The following is a 13890-nucleotide window of genomic DNA, read 5'->3' as shown; positions in this document are numbered from 1 at the left end:
CATATTTATTCCAAATAGGGCAAAATATGGTGACACACCGGTCGCTGAATGAACTGAACTCCTCAACGCTCCGGCGATGTCGCTAAGATGTAAATCCCAATCGCGTTGGTCATCTTTTAAATACGAGCGTATGGCTGCTAACAAGGTTCTGTTTACTCTTTCAGAGGCGTTAGATTGCGGTGCATAATTTGCGGTACGAAAATGTCGAATGCCGTATTTTTCCAAGAGATTTTGAAAATCTTTAGCAAGAAATTGCTTGCCATTATCGGAGTGTATGATCTGTGGTACACCGAACGTATTGAATATTTCATTTCGAAGAAATTTAATGATGCTCGTGGTATTCGCTGACTGTAATGCTTTTAAAAATACAAATTTCGTGAAATGTTCTAACACTACAAACACATACGCATTTCCTGACTTAGATCTTGGGTAAGGACCCAAAAAATCAACATACAATTTTTGAAATGGACGATCTACACTGAAGGTACTAGTAATAGGTGGACGTAAAATTTGACTAGTTGGCTTGCACTGTTTACATATAGAACATTTAGAGACATAATCCTTAATTTGAATGGTCATGTTTGGCCAGTAAAAATATTGCCTAATGCGATAAAGAGTTTTCGCGATTCCTCCATGCGAAGCTTGAGGTGGATCATGGGCTCTTCTTACTATTCCATCGGTTAATCCCGATGGTACCCATAATCTCCAATTGTGTTCATAAGTCGGTTCTTCTACCCATGCCGCAAAAGAACGCTTATAAACAAAATTGTCTTCTATTTTAAGATCTGGCAACTGGTCCTGATTATCTCGAATCGCTTGAATCAAATCCTTATATTCCTCTGACTTGAATTCGTCAGAATCAAGGTCAACCAAAGGAGCAATATCTCCAATCTCGATACTGTCTACGTGTGCCCGAGAGAGTGTATCTGGAACGACATTTAATGTTCCTTTCCGGTGCTCTATGTCGAAGACATAACCCTGCAACTCCAAACTCCATCTGGCCAACCTCCCACTCAAGTCTTTCATGGTCATTAACCATTTGAGGCTTGAGTGGTCGGTAATGACTGTAAAGTCCATGCCTTCGACATAGGGCCGGAACTTTTTTATCGCCATTACCGCTGCCATACATTCCCTCTCGGTCACACTGTAGTTTCGCTGACACGAGTTCAATTTCTGTGAGAAATATGCTATAGGTACTTCTCCCTCTTCGTCGTTTTTCTGGAACAGAACTGCTCCGATTCCAGTATCAGAAGCATCGCATTGGATGTAGAACCTTTTTTTAAAATCTGGGTGAGTCAGAACCGGAGCCTCGGTTAAAACCCTTTTCAGCTCTTCAAATGCCAGAATTGCCTCATCCGTCATTTTAAATTTCGCTTTTTTATTTTTCAGTGTATCAGTTAGAGGTGCGGTCAAGCTGGAAAAATCTTTTATGAACCGCCTATACCACCCTGCTAGTCCAAGTAGCCGGCGAACTTGTCTCTGATTTTTCGGCATCGGAAAATTTACAACCGCTTCGACCTTCGCTGGGTCGGTTTTCAACTTCCCACCACCAACTATAAAGCCCAAGTACTTTAGTTCTTTGAAACAGAACTTTGACTTTTTTAAGTTGATGGTGAGATTTGCCTTCCTTAAACATTCAGCTACTTCTTCCAGCATGGTGACATGAGTCTCAAAATCCGGTGCAATAATCAACAAGTCGTCTAAATACACGAAAACGTTGTCCCTGAGTCGTGCAGGAATCACCTTATCCATCAAGCGGCAAAGTCTTTGAGCTGCGTTGCACAACCCAAAAGGCATTACTTTGAACTGGTATAAGGTTCTCCCCGGTACCGCAAACGCAGTTTTCTCCCTACTCTCTTTCTCCAGCGGTATTTGCCAAAAAGCATCCTTGAGATCTACACTACTTATGTAGTAAGTATTAGGTAGCCGACTGATAAGCCCCTCGATATGAGGAAGTGGGTTTGCGTCCTTTTTGCTTAACTCGTTGACCTTACGAGAATCCAGACAAAAACGATACTTTATGGTACCGTCAACCCCTGGTTTCTTAATAAGGACAACAGGCGAGCACCAAGGACTTTCACTTTCCTCTATAACGCCGAGCTTAAGCATTCGGTCTATTTCCTGGTACAATAAGGTTTGTACCGCTGGCGAAACAGGATAGTGACGCTGCTTGACAGGCTCAGCATTTCCCGTATCGATGACGTGTTCCATTAAAGACGTTTTCCCGAGACCGTGACGGTCATAGTCAAGAAATTTCTGCTTGACCGTCTCCAATTGTAAACGTTGCTCTGGTGTTAGAGGATGGGTATCTACATTGTCTGCTTCTTCTACTGGGACCGAAACAGAACTGACGATGTTTGGAGCAATCTGGAAAGTCTTCCAAAAATCTACCCCCAGATACAATTCTTGTTCTAAATTTGGTACCAAAAAGAATGTTACGGTTTTAATTATATTTTTATAGGAGACTTGAGTTTGGACTTTCCCTACTATAGCTTGATTCTTGCCATCAGCTGTTTTGACCCCCGCCTTATATGGAAGAATCGAAAATCCAGCCGCTTCAACTAATTCCTTACATCCTTTTCCGAGAATGCTAACGCTGGCTCCACTATCGAGCAAGCCTAGCATCTCCCTACCTCCTATCGTCACTCTGGCATAGGGCCTTGGATCGGTATTAATGTCTAAAACCGTAGACGAAATCCTTCTTTGCGTATCTTTCCTTAACTTGTACCTATCTCTTGTTTGCTGAACTCTTTTAGAAACCTTTGGACCATCTCCGTTAAAAATCATATTTCTCGCTAACTCGTATTCTCTTATCCTAACATGTAAAGGTTTAATTACACTTAGTTTGACTTTTTCTTTATTAATTTGTTTCTCCTTTTCATGCTTTCTATCTAATATTGTTATTTGTTTTTCGTTTGTAGAGTTTAATCTTTGGATGGGGCTGTTTGGGTGGAACGCGACTCCCCCATCGACCTCGCATTCCTGAACGGGTTTCCCGGATGACACACTGGACATTTGGGAGAAATTACTCCCTCTTTTCCACACCCGAAGCAGAACACCTTCCAATTGGAAGACAAACAATTTTTAAATTTGTGGCCTAGCTGTTTGCAATTCCAACAATCCAAGGATTTGGAATCGCTTGGCCCACGAGATGTGTTCGGTCTAGATCCCGGATGTTTAAACGCTGCCAAATGTTCATCCTGATGAGAACCATCCTCATCATCAAACTCTAGCTCATTGGCCATGTAACGACCCTGTGGTCGATGGTTCCTCGGAGCTTCTTTTTCGACCCGATCAATATCAGAAAACGCATATTCTGCGTCCTTACACGCAGTCCTCAACTGATCGAGCGTGAATAAGGCTTGCGGGTAAACCAGCACTCTCAACTTCTTATTCAGGTTGCGCTTTAAGATCTGTACCAGCTCTATTTCAGGAATCGGTACTCTGAGCTGAGACCTAATCCTATTCACGGCAGCGAAGTATTGGTCACATGTCTCAGCAGAGCCATGCTTCCGATCCATCATATCCCTAACTAACTCATAATCGGATCTCGAATTTTTGTATTGGCGCATCAAGGCGTCACGAAGCTGTGGCCAATCGGGACGATAAAAGCCACGCTGGAATTGCCAATACCACTCTTTCGCATCACCGGATAAAAGTAGACGGAATTCCCTTAAAACCTCGGTCCATGGACATGCGTAAAAACTCTGGAGCATCTCTACCTGGAAAATGAATTCTTCTACCGTGAGTTTTTCTAAATCTCCACTAAAATTTACTCCCCATTTGTCTAACGTTCTATACTTTTTTTCATGCATACTACAGAAATGATGGTGTGAACTACATGGTGGCGGTGGATAGTACCCACCATGAGGCGGTGGTATACCTCCAACACCTTCCTGGAAGTCAGGTTCGGACCTAGTGTCGCGGAAAGACCGTTGATTTCCCCCTCTAGGATTTCCTACCGGAACAAAAGGTCTAGAAGCAGGATTTAATTGCGTAGGATTCGCTACTGTATTTGGCTGCGCTGCAGGTAATTCATTCTGATCGTGACCACTAGCTCTTACTTCCTCTCTCATACTCGCGGTATTACTACCCCTACCACTTAGCTCTTCAAAGTTTTTTCTCATTTCTACCATCAGAGACTGTGATAACTCACTTCTTATTGAGGTAGTGTATCGCTCGCAAGCACTCATGACCGCTTGGTTTATTGCTGCTATAAATTCGGGTGGTACGCCTGTGTTATTGACGTTTGCGCCCCCTTGATTACCCTCGTTTGACCCTGTTTCCCTATCACCCTGATTCCCCGAATCCTTTTCGGACCCAGTTGTGTTCACCCTTTGCTCGTTTGTTACCCCCCCTGAGTTGGCATTGTTGATGGTCAACTCACTGAAGGCTGGTGAAACTACTGTCTCTGCCGTACTGCCCGTTTGGCTACCTGACGGTGGAATTGGTGGTGGTGGTACGGTAAACATTATCGGAACTTGATTCCCTTCCCCTGTTTGTCCACTCAACTTAGGGTCGGCTGTTTTTGGTGGAGAATGAGTAATAGGCATTCTTTCAGTATTGCTTTCTAATTTTTTTAACTGAGAGCGAGTGGTCGCACGATTTTGCTGGTATATTAACTGATCTCTTTTTTCTTTTTCAGAGCTCATTACCACATGAACTTAACAAACCGACTCAACTTTGCTCTACAATCAACACTAACAATTTTAAAACAACAAAAAGAACTATAAAAAAACTATATTATTTGAAAAAAGCTATGTATTTATATATATCTTAAAAAAAACTATTAATCTGTAAATAATTTAAGAAAACTTACACCTAAGAACTAACCTATGTAAATTATATCTAAAATTTTAATTTTTTTTTGTAGAATTTACTCTTAAACCAAAATTATATCTAAGTATCTAAATGTGAATCTATAGTATCTATAACTCTAACTCTAAATTTTTTTTTTTTTTTTTTTTTGTTTTGTTTTATGTATTTTTAAATTTTTATTTATTTTTTTTTTTTTTTTTTTATATATGAACACCTAAATCTAACAACAAAAATAACTTGACTTAACTATACCCAACACCGTAAACAAAAAATAAAATTGAACTAAAATTTGAAATATAAAAAAAACGTTAAATATGCAAAATTAAACTTTCGACTTTTCTTTAACGATTCCTTAACGGTACTGAAACGATTTCTTTGGACTTCAAAATTCACTCTTAGTATTTTATCAACAAAATTAAACTCTTTTCAAAGTTTGCTTCTGGATTTTAGTATGACCAAAAACTTATATGAAATTTATTAAGTCTGTATAGACTAATACTCGAAATACGAACAAAACTCGATACCCACACAAAAAAATTTTTTTAAAAAGTTTAAAATTTTTATAAAAATGTATTATTTTATTATTGTTTTGTTTTTCCATTAATTTTGGGAGGAGCTTTGGGGCGGCTCTGGACGGTATTCATTTGGTTTCGACGATATGTTGTATGATGTGAAGTAGCAGTGTGCTTTTCTCTTTTAACTTTCCTCAGTTTTCGCAACTTAAAAAAAACACATAAAAAAAACGACATATATACACACACGTTCCATTTGATGTTGCCATCTGAACCGAAATTCTTCGTCGCAATTGATCGAGCGTTCTCAAAAGCTATCTCGATCAAGACTTACGTTTCCTTCCGACTCAGATTGCAACCGCAAATGAAACATACACAGGACATTAACTACCCTTGCTATCGGATTAAAGTTTTCGTCGCAATTTGATAGGTCCGTCTGTGACCTTCCCGTCAATGACATACGAAACCTTCAATCCGGTAACAAGTGCATTTAAACACTTAACATTGTCAATTCTATTGATTTTCATTGACATCTTCGAAACATCTTGTCGCATTCGATCCAGTATGCTTGGAGCTTTCTGAATCAAGACTTACAAGATGTTTCGATGGTGTCAGTGACTACCCCTAGACTTGACTGGACAAAGGACAAATCACAAGGGCTAACTTCGGACTTTACGTTGGGCGCCATTTGTAACAAGGCAACAGGATGAGAATTTGGGATAAGGATTGGGAAAAGGAAGACCGGATCGGATAAGGATAGGGATTTTTGAAAGGAAATAGGATAGGAATAGGAATGCGCAACGGACGAGACCATGGCATGCTGGCGGAGCACGGCTAAGCTCGCCGGATTAGGGGGGGATCTTGTCTTACCGGTACGCCTCACCTCGTTACAAAAACAAACATCATGCCAACTTTCTTGTTATCTCATAACGATAGTTGCGGCACTGAGGGTGTCTGCAGATGTCGGGGCAGACGGGCCGTTCCCCCACCACACCTGGAATCGGTTTGGCCATTTTGGTCCGATTCCCCTTGGACCGATCAACCGCTACCCCATCATACTATACCGTCCATTCTTAGCGGGCCCCTCCACTCCTCCTGTAAAATTTTCTATTTAGCAAAGCATTTTAGAACCTTTTGGTCCCATTCAAAAACGGTACGTGGCGTGGCTCACAATAACAAACATTTTTATTTAAAACAAGAAACAATAAGTATTATAATTTGTACTGTATGACTTGCACCCGTGTAACTCCATTTGAGTATACACTAAATGCAACAAAAAAAACAGGTAAAAAGGTAAAATCACTACAATAATTATGTATTTGACCAAAAATAAACAATTTAAAATGAAAATATGATTTAAATATAAAGATTTAAAAGATTTTAAGAACTACCAAGATGTGATGCAAGTCGACTCCTTCGTCGGTGGACCTTTGCATCCACACTGGGGCTGTACACGTCTCTGGACTTTAGATTCGGCCAGAGAAGTATCACTCTCCCCTTCGCACTTCAGCGACACAATAATTGTAGGGTCTATATTTCGAGCCCAGCCTCGCCCGAACTTTCAACTTTGCAATTTTGCACCAAATATTAATTACCCTACCTATAAAGCGCTTTTTAGGGGGGTTTGCACCTCAATTGGGGTGATAAAAACAAACTACTATCGTCGGATGAAACTGGTTCGCCCTTGTCGCTCCCGTACGACGACGTCACGCCCTACCCGCAACACCCTTTTGGTTTCTTATCACTTAAGTTAAAAATTTAAACAATAAAACATTAAATAAAAACAATTTAAAATAAAAATTATGCCAACGCTCAAAATAAATATTTCAAATTAAACGTCTAGTTGCGTTTTTCAATGATGGCCGCTCTTCTGGGCATCCGGTTGGCGATTTTGATAATTTTGGGTTCGTGCCCTCGATGCCAAAAGCTTTCGATTTAAGTTTTTATATTTTGATTCGAAGTGAACTTTCGACTTTCGAATTTTCGCACTAATGTTTGAATTTTTAAAATGTGGGGTTCGGTCTCGGCTTTTTCGGAGTTCAAATTAGGTTTTGTTATAGAGTGATTATTCACAATTACTTCTAGTTTTATATTTTTTTTTAAAGATTAGGAGTTTGCACTTTTTATTTTTAAACTTATTTCTAGGTACTCATCACTTAATTTTTTGTTACAGCTTCTCGTGCACCTGACTCAACGTTTGTTTTGTGCCCTTTATGTTGCTTCTTCATCCGGGCGACGCTGTCGTCGTCGTCGTCCTGCCTCTTTGACCCGAACCCTATATTTTTATCGGTTATAGCTCTATCTTATTTAAATTCTTAATATTTAGGACTCACCACACAATTTTGAATTTTGTTTCTTAACTTTTTACGAAAGTTTCTTCGAATTTTCAGCCTGTACAGAACACTAAAATAAAATAAACTTACAGCACTGAAAACTTTAATTTAAAAAAATCTAGTATCTTACAATTTACTCTCAACGACTTGATTTTGACACTCCGACTATCTGTTTGCAACTATGCCTAGTACTTCTGGTTCGCATTCCTACCGCTACCTAAACGTACCAAAACCACCACTATTCCTTTGTTCAGGTAACGTACATGAACTCCGTTGGTATAGAGGCACCTCGATTTAGTAGGAGCCGTCCCTTAACGTAACCCCCCGTTGCGGATAGCATTGCCTACAAATATTGTTTTATTGTGTGTATCCCCCAAAAGTAGCTCATATCCCCACCACTTAAACATGTTCGAATCTGAATGCTTCCATTCGATTCGGAGTCATTCGGACTTTTTGATTCCAACTCCATCTGTCAAAACATCTCTCAGTTAATTGGGAATAAATAAAAAAATTAACTTGAACAGATGCGAAGCGTTGTTTTATTTCTTTTAATCATACTTTTATTTCTCCTTTATAAATTAATTAATTAGTTTGGAAACAAAATAAAATAAGTAATAAAGAACCAAAGTCCTTAAAAAAAAATCGCACAATAACTTATCAAATCAATTGAACAACCTGCGTTTTATTTTTGTTTTTTGTCCGATTCGCAACAACACAAAAAAAAGAACATGTCGGCTTATCCTTGAACAGGAATTAGCAAGACGCTGCTCAAAGATAAATCCTAAGGAGATATATTATTCCGACGAATACTACGATGACGAGTTTGAGTATCGGCACGTTGTCCTGCCCACATGGAACTTGTAAACTTGTCCCAAAGACACTTCTCATGTCGGAAAATTAATGACGAGCAACTGGTGTGTAACAGTCCTGTGGATTGGTGCATTATATGCTACACAAACCAGGGCTTCCGTAGGCCGATCGAACCAAAATAAAACAATTCCAATGCAACGCCATTGAATCTTCTGAGACAGTAAGTATGTAAGGTCGCCAAAAATCAAGAGTGGCGCTCTCCGAATGCTAAACAATCTTTACCCAACCCACCGGCTATCTCGAGAAAAAGAAGGTAATACGCCGAAGAACAAATCTTGTATCATCTCTCTTGTTCCTAATTTTTGAATAAGTTCAGTCACATTCCCTCTTTTATCATACTATTCAAAGAACTCAAGGTGCACAAGGAACGGCGAGCAATTTATCTTCTTGCCTTTTTTGGGTGTTATACAGCTATTATTATTTTGTTGAGTTTCCTTACAAAAAATCAATACCACAAGGGAGTTATGTCTTCTCGAATCTCGGACGTTTGAATTCATTTAGAAATATTTTTAGCGAAATTTTATTTTGATGCAGAGGCTGCCGTAACAATTTGAACTCACCTCTTTGCGAAATTACCTATCTTATTTGGGGTGTACTGAAAACAGGCTATTAGTAACCTACTAAAATGGCTTTAACATTTTAAAAATCGTTAAAAATTTTGAGCGAATATTTTTGCGTTTTAAAAGTTGGTATGGGAATCAAGTTGGTGTGCTTTTCAATATTGTTTTTCCATACAAAATGGATGCTTATAGCCTGTTTTAACTAGAGTCCTAATGAGATATTCATGCCTATTACCGAAGACGCAGATGCACTGCGGCGGGAGTGAGAGTCACTTTCACAAGATTTCGTATTACCGAAGCCGCCAGTGCGGAAGTGATAAAATGACATTTGGCTATGTAAGGTGTCAACAATGACATATGTCGGTAATCAGTTTAGTGTGTTTTCGTGGATCGATAATACAGTTCATCCCGGGGAGTTCACAGATTGAAATTTGATTCGGTTGCGGATCGAGTAGATTCCCGGGGAATGAGTCAATGCGTCTTCTGTAATAAGCATGAATTTTTTCGCAAGTTAAGTCTGTTCAGATTTCAAAATCAATTTTTTTTCTATACAATTTGACATTTGAAATGAGATAATTTGCGTAATTACCTCATTTGGGTTCTAGTGAAAACAGGCTATTAACTATAATAATTAACGGTCCTCTCTTATAGCCTGTTTTCACTAGAGCCCAAATGAGATAATTTCGCAAATTATCTCATTTCGAATGTCAAATCGTAAATTTAAAAAATTAAATCTGAAATCTGAACTGACCTATAACTTGCGAAATTATCTCATTTGGGCTGTAGTGAAAACAGGCTATAATAGCCTGTTTTCACTAGACCCAAAATGAGGTAACTAATCTGAATTTTAAGTCCGTTTGGTCCGGTCATTCTCAAATTTCAAGAAAAATACAATAAAGTCAGAAATTTGGTTTAATCCAAATTCCAACCACCTGACCATTAATTTAACTGGAGTTATGCAAAAAATTGCATTTTTTGGGGTTATTTTGATTCTAAGCGATTATCCGGGCTCCAGTATATTCTAGAAGAGCAAAAATATAAAATTCAATATGTGCCTCCCAATTTTTCTATCGTCTTGATGTAATTTGATTTTATTTAAATTAACAGATAGACCTCTTTCAATTTATGAATTAAAAGCAGGTCAAAAATGACACTTTGACTTGAGTATATGGGCATTGAAAGGAGTTCGAGAAATCTGGTCTAAGAAGTTTGTAAGATGTAAGATTTAAAATGTGAATGCAATGGTCTAACGTAAACTGCATTTGAACTTAAACTTCTACATATATGTTAAGCAATTGGTTTATTTAAGTGTGAAAATGAGCCCAATTACTGTGAAGTTTTGGTGGCAAATGTTCCTGCTTCTTACTAATTTTGTTTTATGATTATGAATACACTTTCGAAGCTAAAGTTATAAGAATTTTGAAATAATCTGATTGGTCTGCTGTCATCTTAATAAAGATGGCTTCTCGATTTTACGAAAACGCACCAATCAAATCCTTAAACAAATCTGGGCGGGTATTGAAACAGGGATGTTAAATCCCCGACCAAGTGTTTGATGACTTTTTATAAAAAAATGTTAAAATAATTTTTATACTTTTTTTTATTAATTAACAGTCTTTATTTTTTAGCTGCATATCTTAAAAAATAACATAAAAACTCTATGAAGATGAATTATATATAAATAATTAATTAAAAAAACAAAAACATTAAGTAGACAAAAGACTAGACGAAAAAACGATTTTTTTTCTTTGATTGTATGCATTATTATGTATGTATTCTATCTTCTATTTGTACTGAGATCCAAAGGTGAGTCCATGTCCATCGGTTCCATGGGTAGAACAAACTTATGACTGTGATTACTTGAAGTAAGCCAGTAAGAGTCTGCCTGAACATGAGGTCCATAATAATAACTGTCATACTTCAGATCAAACGATTTGGGAAAACGACTAAAGCACTCAGAGCTGGGTGATGTTCCCGATGATATGTATAACTGATCTTCATATGGTTCTTCCAGCATATACCGTTCACTGGTTCTCATTGAGTAACTGTCATCAGCTATTGTACTGATTGGCTTTGGCTCTTCGCGTATTTGTTCAGAATGCTTGAAAGTTTTCACATGCTTACGCAATGACGATGGATCGGTGTATCGCTTTTGACAACCGGCTACTTTGCAGACATATGGTTTTTCCATTGAGTGGGTACGCGTATGCTTAAATCGATCCGATGAATTTGAGTATGCTTTTCGACAGCCTTCAAATGAGCAGACATATGGCTTCTCTCCCGAATGCGAACGTATGTGAATTTTTAGATTTTCCGCTCGCGAAAAACTCTTCTCGCACAAATGACACTGATGAGGTTTTTCTTTGGTGTGGGTGCGAACATGAACAAGCATTTTGTAGCGCGCATTGAAACCTTTTGTTGTGCGTGAACAACCCTCCCATTTGCAGTAGTAGAGGCCATCCAATGATGCAATGGCATGAATTTGAGTAACATGAGCAGCGAGTAATTCAAGGCTTTCAAAAATTCTATAAAAAGAAAATTTAAATTATAAATTAATAAAAAAATATTCAAATAAGAATAACTTTAAAATTAAGCTTCTTTAAAATGCATTATAGGAGTAAAATTTAATTTTTTTTTTTTCAAATAAAATTTTACCTTCCACAATCGGTCCAGCAGCAAATCAATTCATTTTCACAAGCACTACTATCGTGATCCTTAGCAGCTGGATTAACTTCAGTTATTTGATTGTCCGAACTGACTTTCATTATGACCGACTTTTTCCTGCTGCTATCCACGGTGGCGCTGCAGGTTGCTTCTTGTTGTGGCGACAAAGACACTCTGCTAAGATCCGCAGATTCTCTTGGTGGTGTTACTGGCGGTGTTGGAAATCGCAAGTAATGATGGACACCTATCTCATCTTCACTCATTAGTGGTGAGCCACGAAAATCATAAGAACCGTAGGTGTATGGCGGAGTATAAGCCAAACTTCCAATTCTTGGGCTAAAACTTGGGCACCGATATTCCATTATTATGAATTTTATTATTAAATTTTTAAACTTTGATTAGAAATATTATTTATTTATTAGTATTGCTCGACTAGAGCTGAACTAAACCATTGGAGTGATTCTTAACGACTAATTAGTGGCAAACCGATGTGTAATACTTTAAAGCAGACTGCCCGCCAGCAGACTTGATAAGGCTTATCGAATTATATTTAGTAGATAGATACCTACAACAAAAAAAATGTATACACTCCAGCCACCCAGAGTGCTGAAAACGTTAATGAAAAACGTACGCTCAATTTTTAAGGCCTATATTGAGTTGTGTGTTTGGTGTCTGCGAGGAGGTCTTATCGCAAAAATGTCTGTTTGCACAATTTTTTTTTGTTCCCCTGATGTCTCGGCCCCAGATGGGGGAATATAGACACACGTTACGATAACCATGTACGATCAATTGGGGGCGATGATACACCCTTAATATCATTTTAACTTGTGTTATGGGATGATTAAAGGAAAGGTATCTTTTTAGAGAAAATTAAAACGATTTCAACGATGACTTTTCAAGTCATCCGGAGTAATGGGCAGATCGAAACAAATTATAATACTTTTTGAAATCAATTTCTTACTTTATCTGTCATTCATTGCCTATCATCCTATAACAGTGAAATGTATCCTTAAAGAAGATGTGTTAGTTGGAAGTTTTTTAAAATTTTTGATGAGAAATGATTACTTTATCTTTCAAAATACCACATAATTGGACTATAGTCTAGCCATAGCAAGCAAGTTTCAACGACACACACACTAACCCATTTAATTTGTGTGTGAGTTTTACGATTTCGTACGATTGCTGTTTTCATTTTTTTTTTTTATTTGTGGATGGTTATTATGATATGTTACACAAGGTCTCCCCGTGGGGGTTTTTTTTGTGTTGTATGGTATTCATTCCAATGTCAAGTAGTCTAGGCGTTATGTTATCTAGATTTTTTGATACCTTAAAAATGAGCAACAAAAATAACTCGGTATGAAACTTACATTTATTGAAACGTCATAAAATGACTGGCAAATGCAATTTATTTACACAAATTATTTCCGTTTGCAATTGAAAATGAAATTTCTTAAAAATGTAATTGTTATCGAATTGCAGGTGCGATCTAAAGGAAACCATTCTAGAGTGCAAAATTATTTTTTTCTTAGAAAGTTTGTGTAGGTTCCCGAACTTAAACTTAAGTTTTATATAAGTTTCTTTGAATTTTGAAAACATGAAGATAAAATTGTTTACGATCGACTTATTTTATCTATTGGTGTAATACCTATCTTTCTAGGAATCTATTTCGTCTTATACTGTTTGTCATATCACGTACAGTATTTAATATAAACTTGATTTCATTCATAATTTCAGTTTTCGACGGAAAAAATAATGAATAAAACGGTTTTGGATGGTATCGAAGCTGCATCAGAAAACGATCAAACTGTGACTGTGACATTTGTTTATCTCTGTGAAAGCAACTAGGACGCCATTTTTCTTTACACAGTCAGAAACTATTTAGATATTAGAATCATAAGAAAACTAACATAAACTTATGTTTTATTAACTTTGTAATTTGTATCTGTCAGGTTCAGTATGGGTTTTTATATTTGACTTTGATAGATTCAGAAATTTCCCTACTGTCATAATATTTGGCCCTATCGAGGTAGCCGTCGGAGTGGAATAAGTATTTCCGATTTCTACGGATCGGAGACATTTTGCTTTGAGATAGTTCTCCGATCAACTAATCGGAAATTCTCACTGAAGAATTTC

General features: G+C 37.6%; 1 protein-coding gene and 1 long non-coding RNA gene across 2 annotated transcripts; both read right to left on the bottom strand.

Moving 5' to 3' along the window:
- Window positions 1-6830: 6830 nt before the first annotated feature.
- On the bottom strand, window positions 6831-9080 carry LOC129907006 (uncharacterized). The gene is made up of 3 exons (XR_008770914.1): window positions 7794-9080; window positions 7664-7733; window positions 6831-7605 (listed from the first exon to the last, which is right to left on the bottom strand). It is a non-coding gene; the product is annotated as an uncharacterized LOC129907006 (long non-coding RNA).
- A 1595-nt stretch (window positions 9081-10675) lies between these two features.
- LOC129906956 (zinc finger protein GLIS2 homolog) lies at window positions 10676-12218 on the bottom strand. The gene is made up of 2 exons (XM_055982953.1): window positions 11749-12218; window positions 10676-11618 (listed from the first exon to the last, which is right to left on the bottom strand). Exons 1-2 carry the CDS (start codon window positions 12117-12119, stop codon window positions 10871-10873), a joined length of 1119 nt encoding a protein of 372 aa, XP_055838928.1. The 5' UTR covers window positions 12120-12218; the 3' UTR covers window positions 10676-10870.
- Between the last annotated feature and the right edge of the window lie 1672 nt (window positions 12219-13890).

The sequence above is a fragment of the Episyrphus balteatus genome, chromosome 1 (genome assembly GCF_945859705.1).
Source record: "Episyrphus balteatus chromosome 1, idEpiBalt1.1, whole genome shotgun sequence".
Classification (NCBI taxonomy): domain Eukaryota; kingdom Metazoa; phylum Arthropoda; class Insecta; order Diptera; family Syrphidae; genus Episyrphus; species Episyrphus balteatus.
The sequence above is the reverse complement of the archived record's forward strand: the minus strand, read 5'-3'. Positions and strand labels throughout refer to the sequence as shown.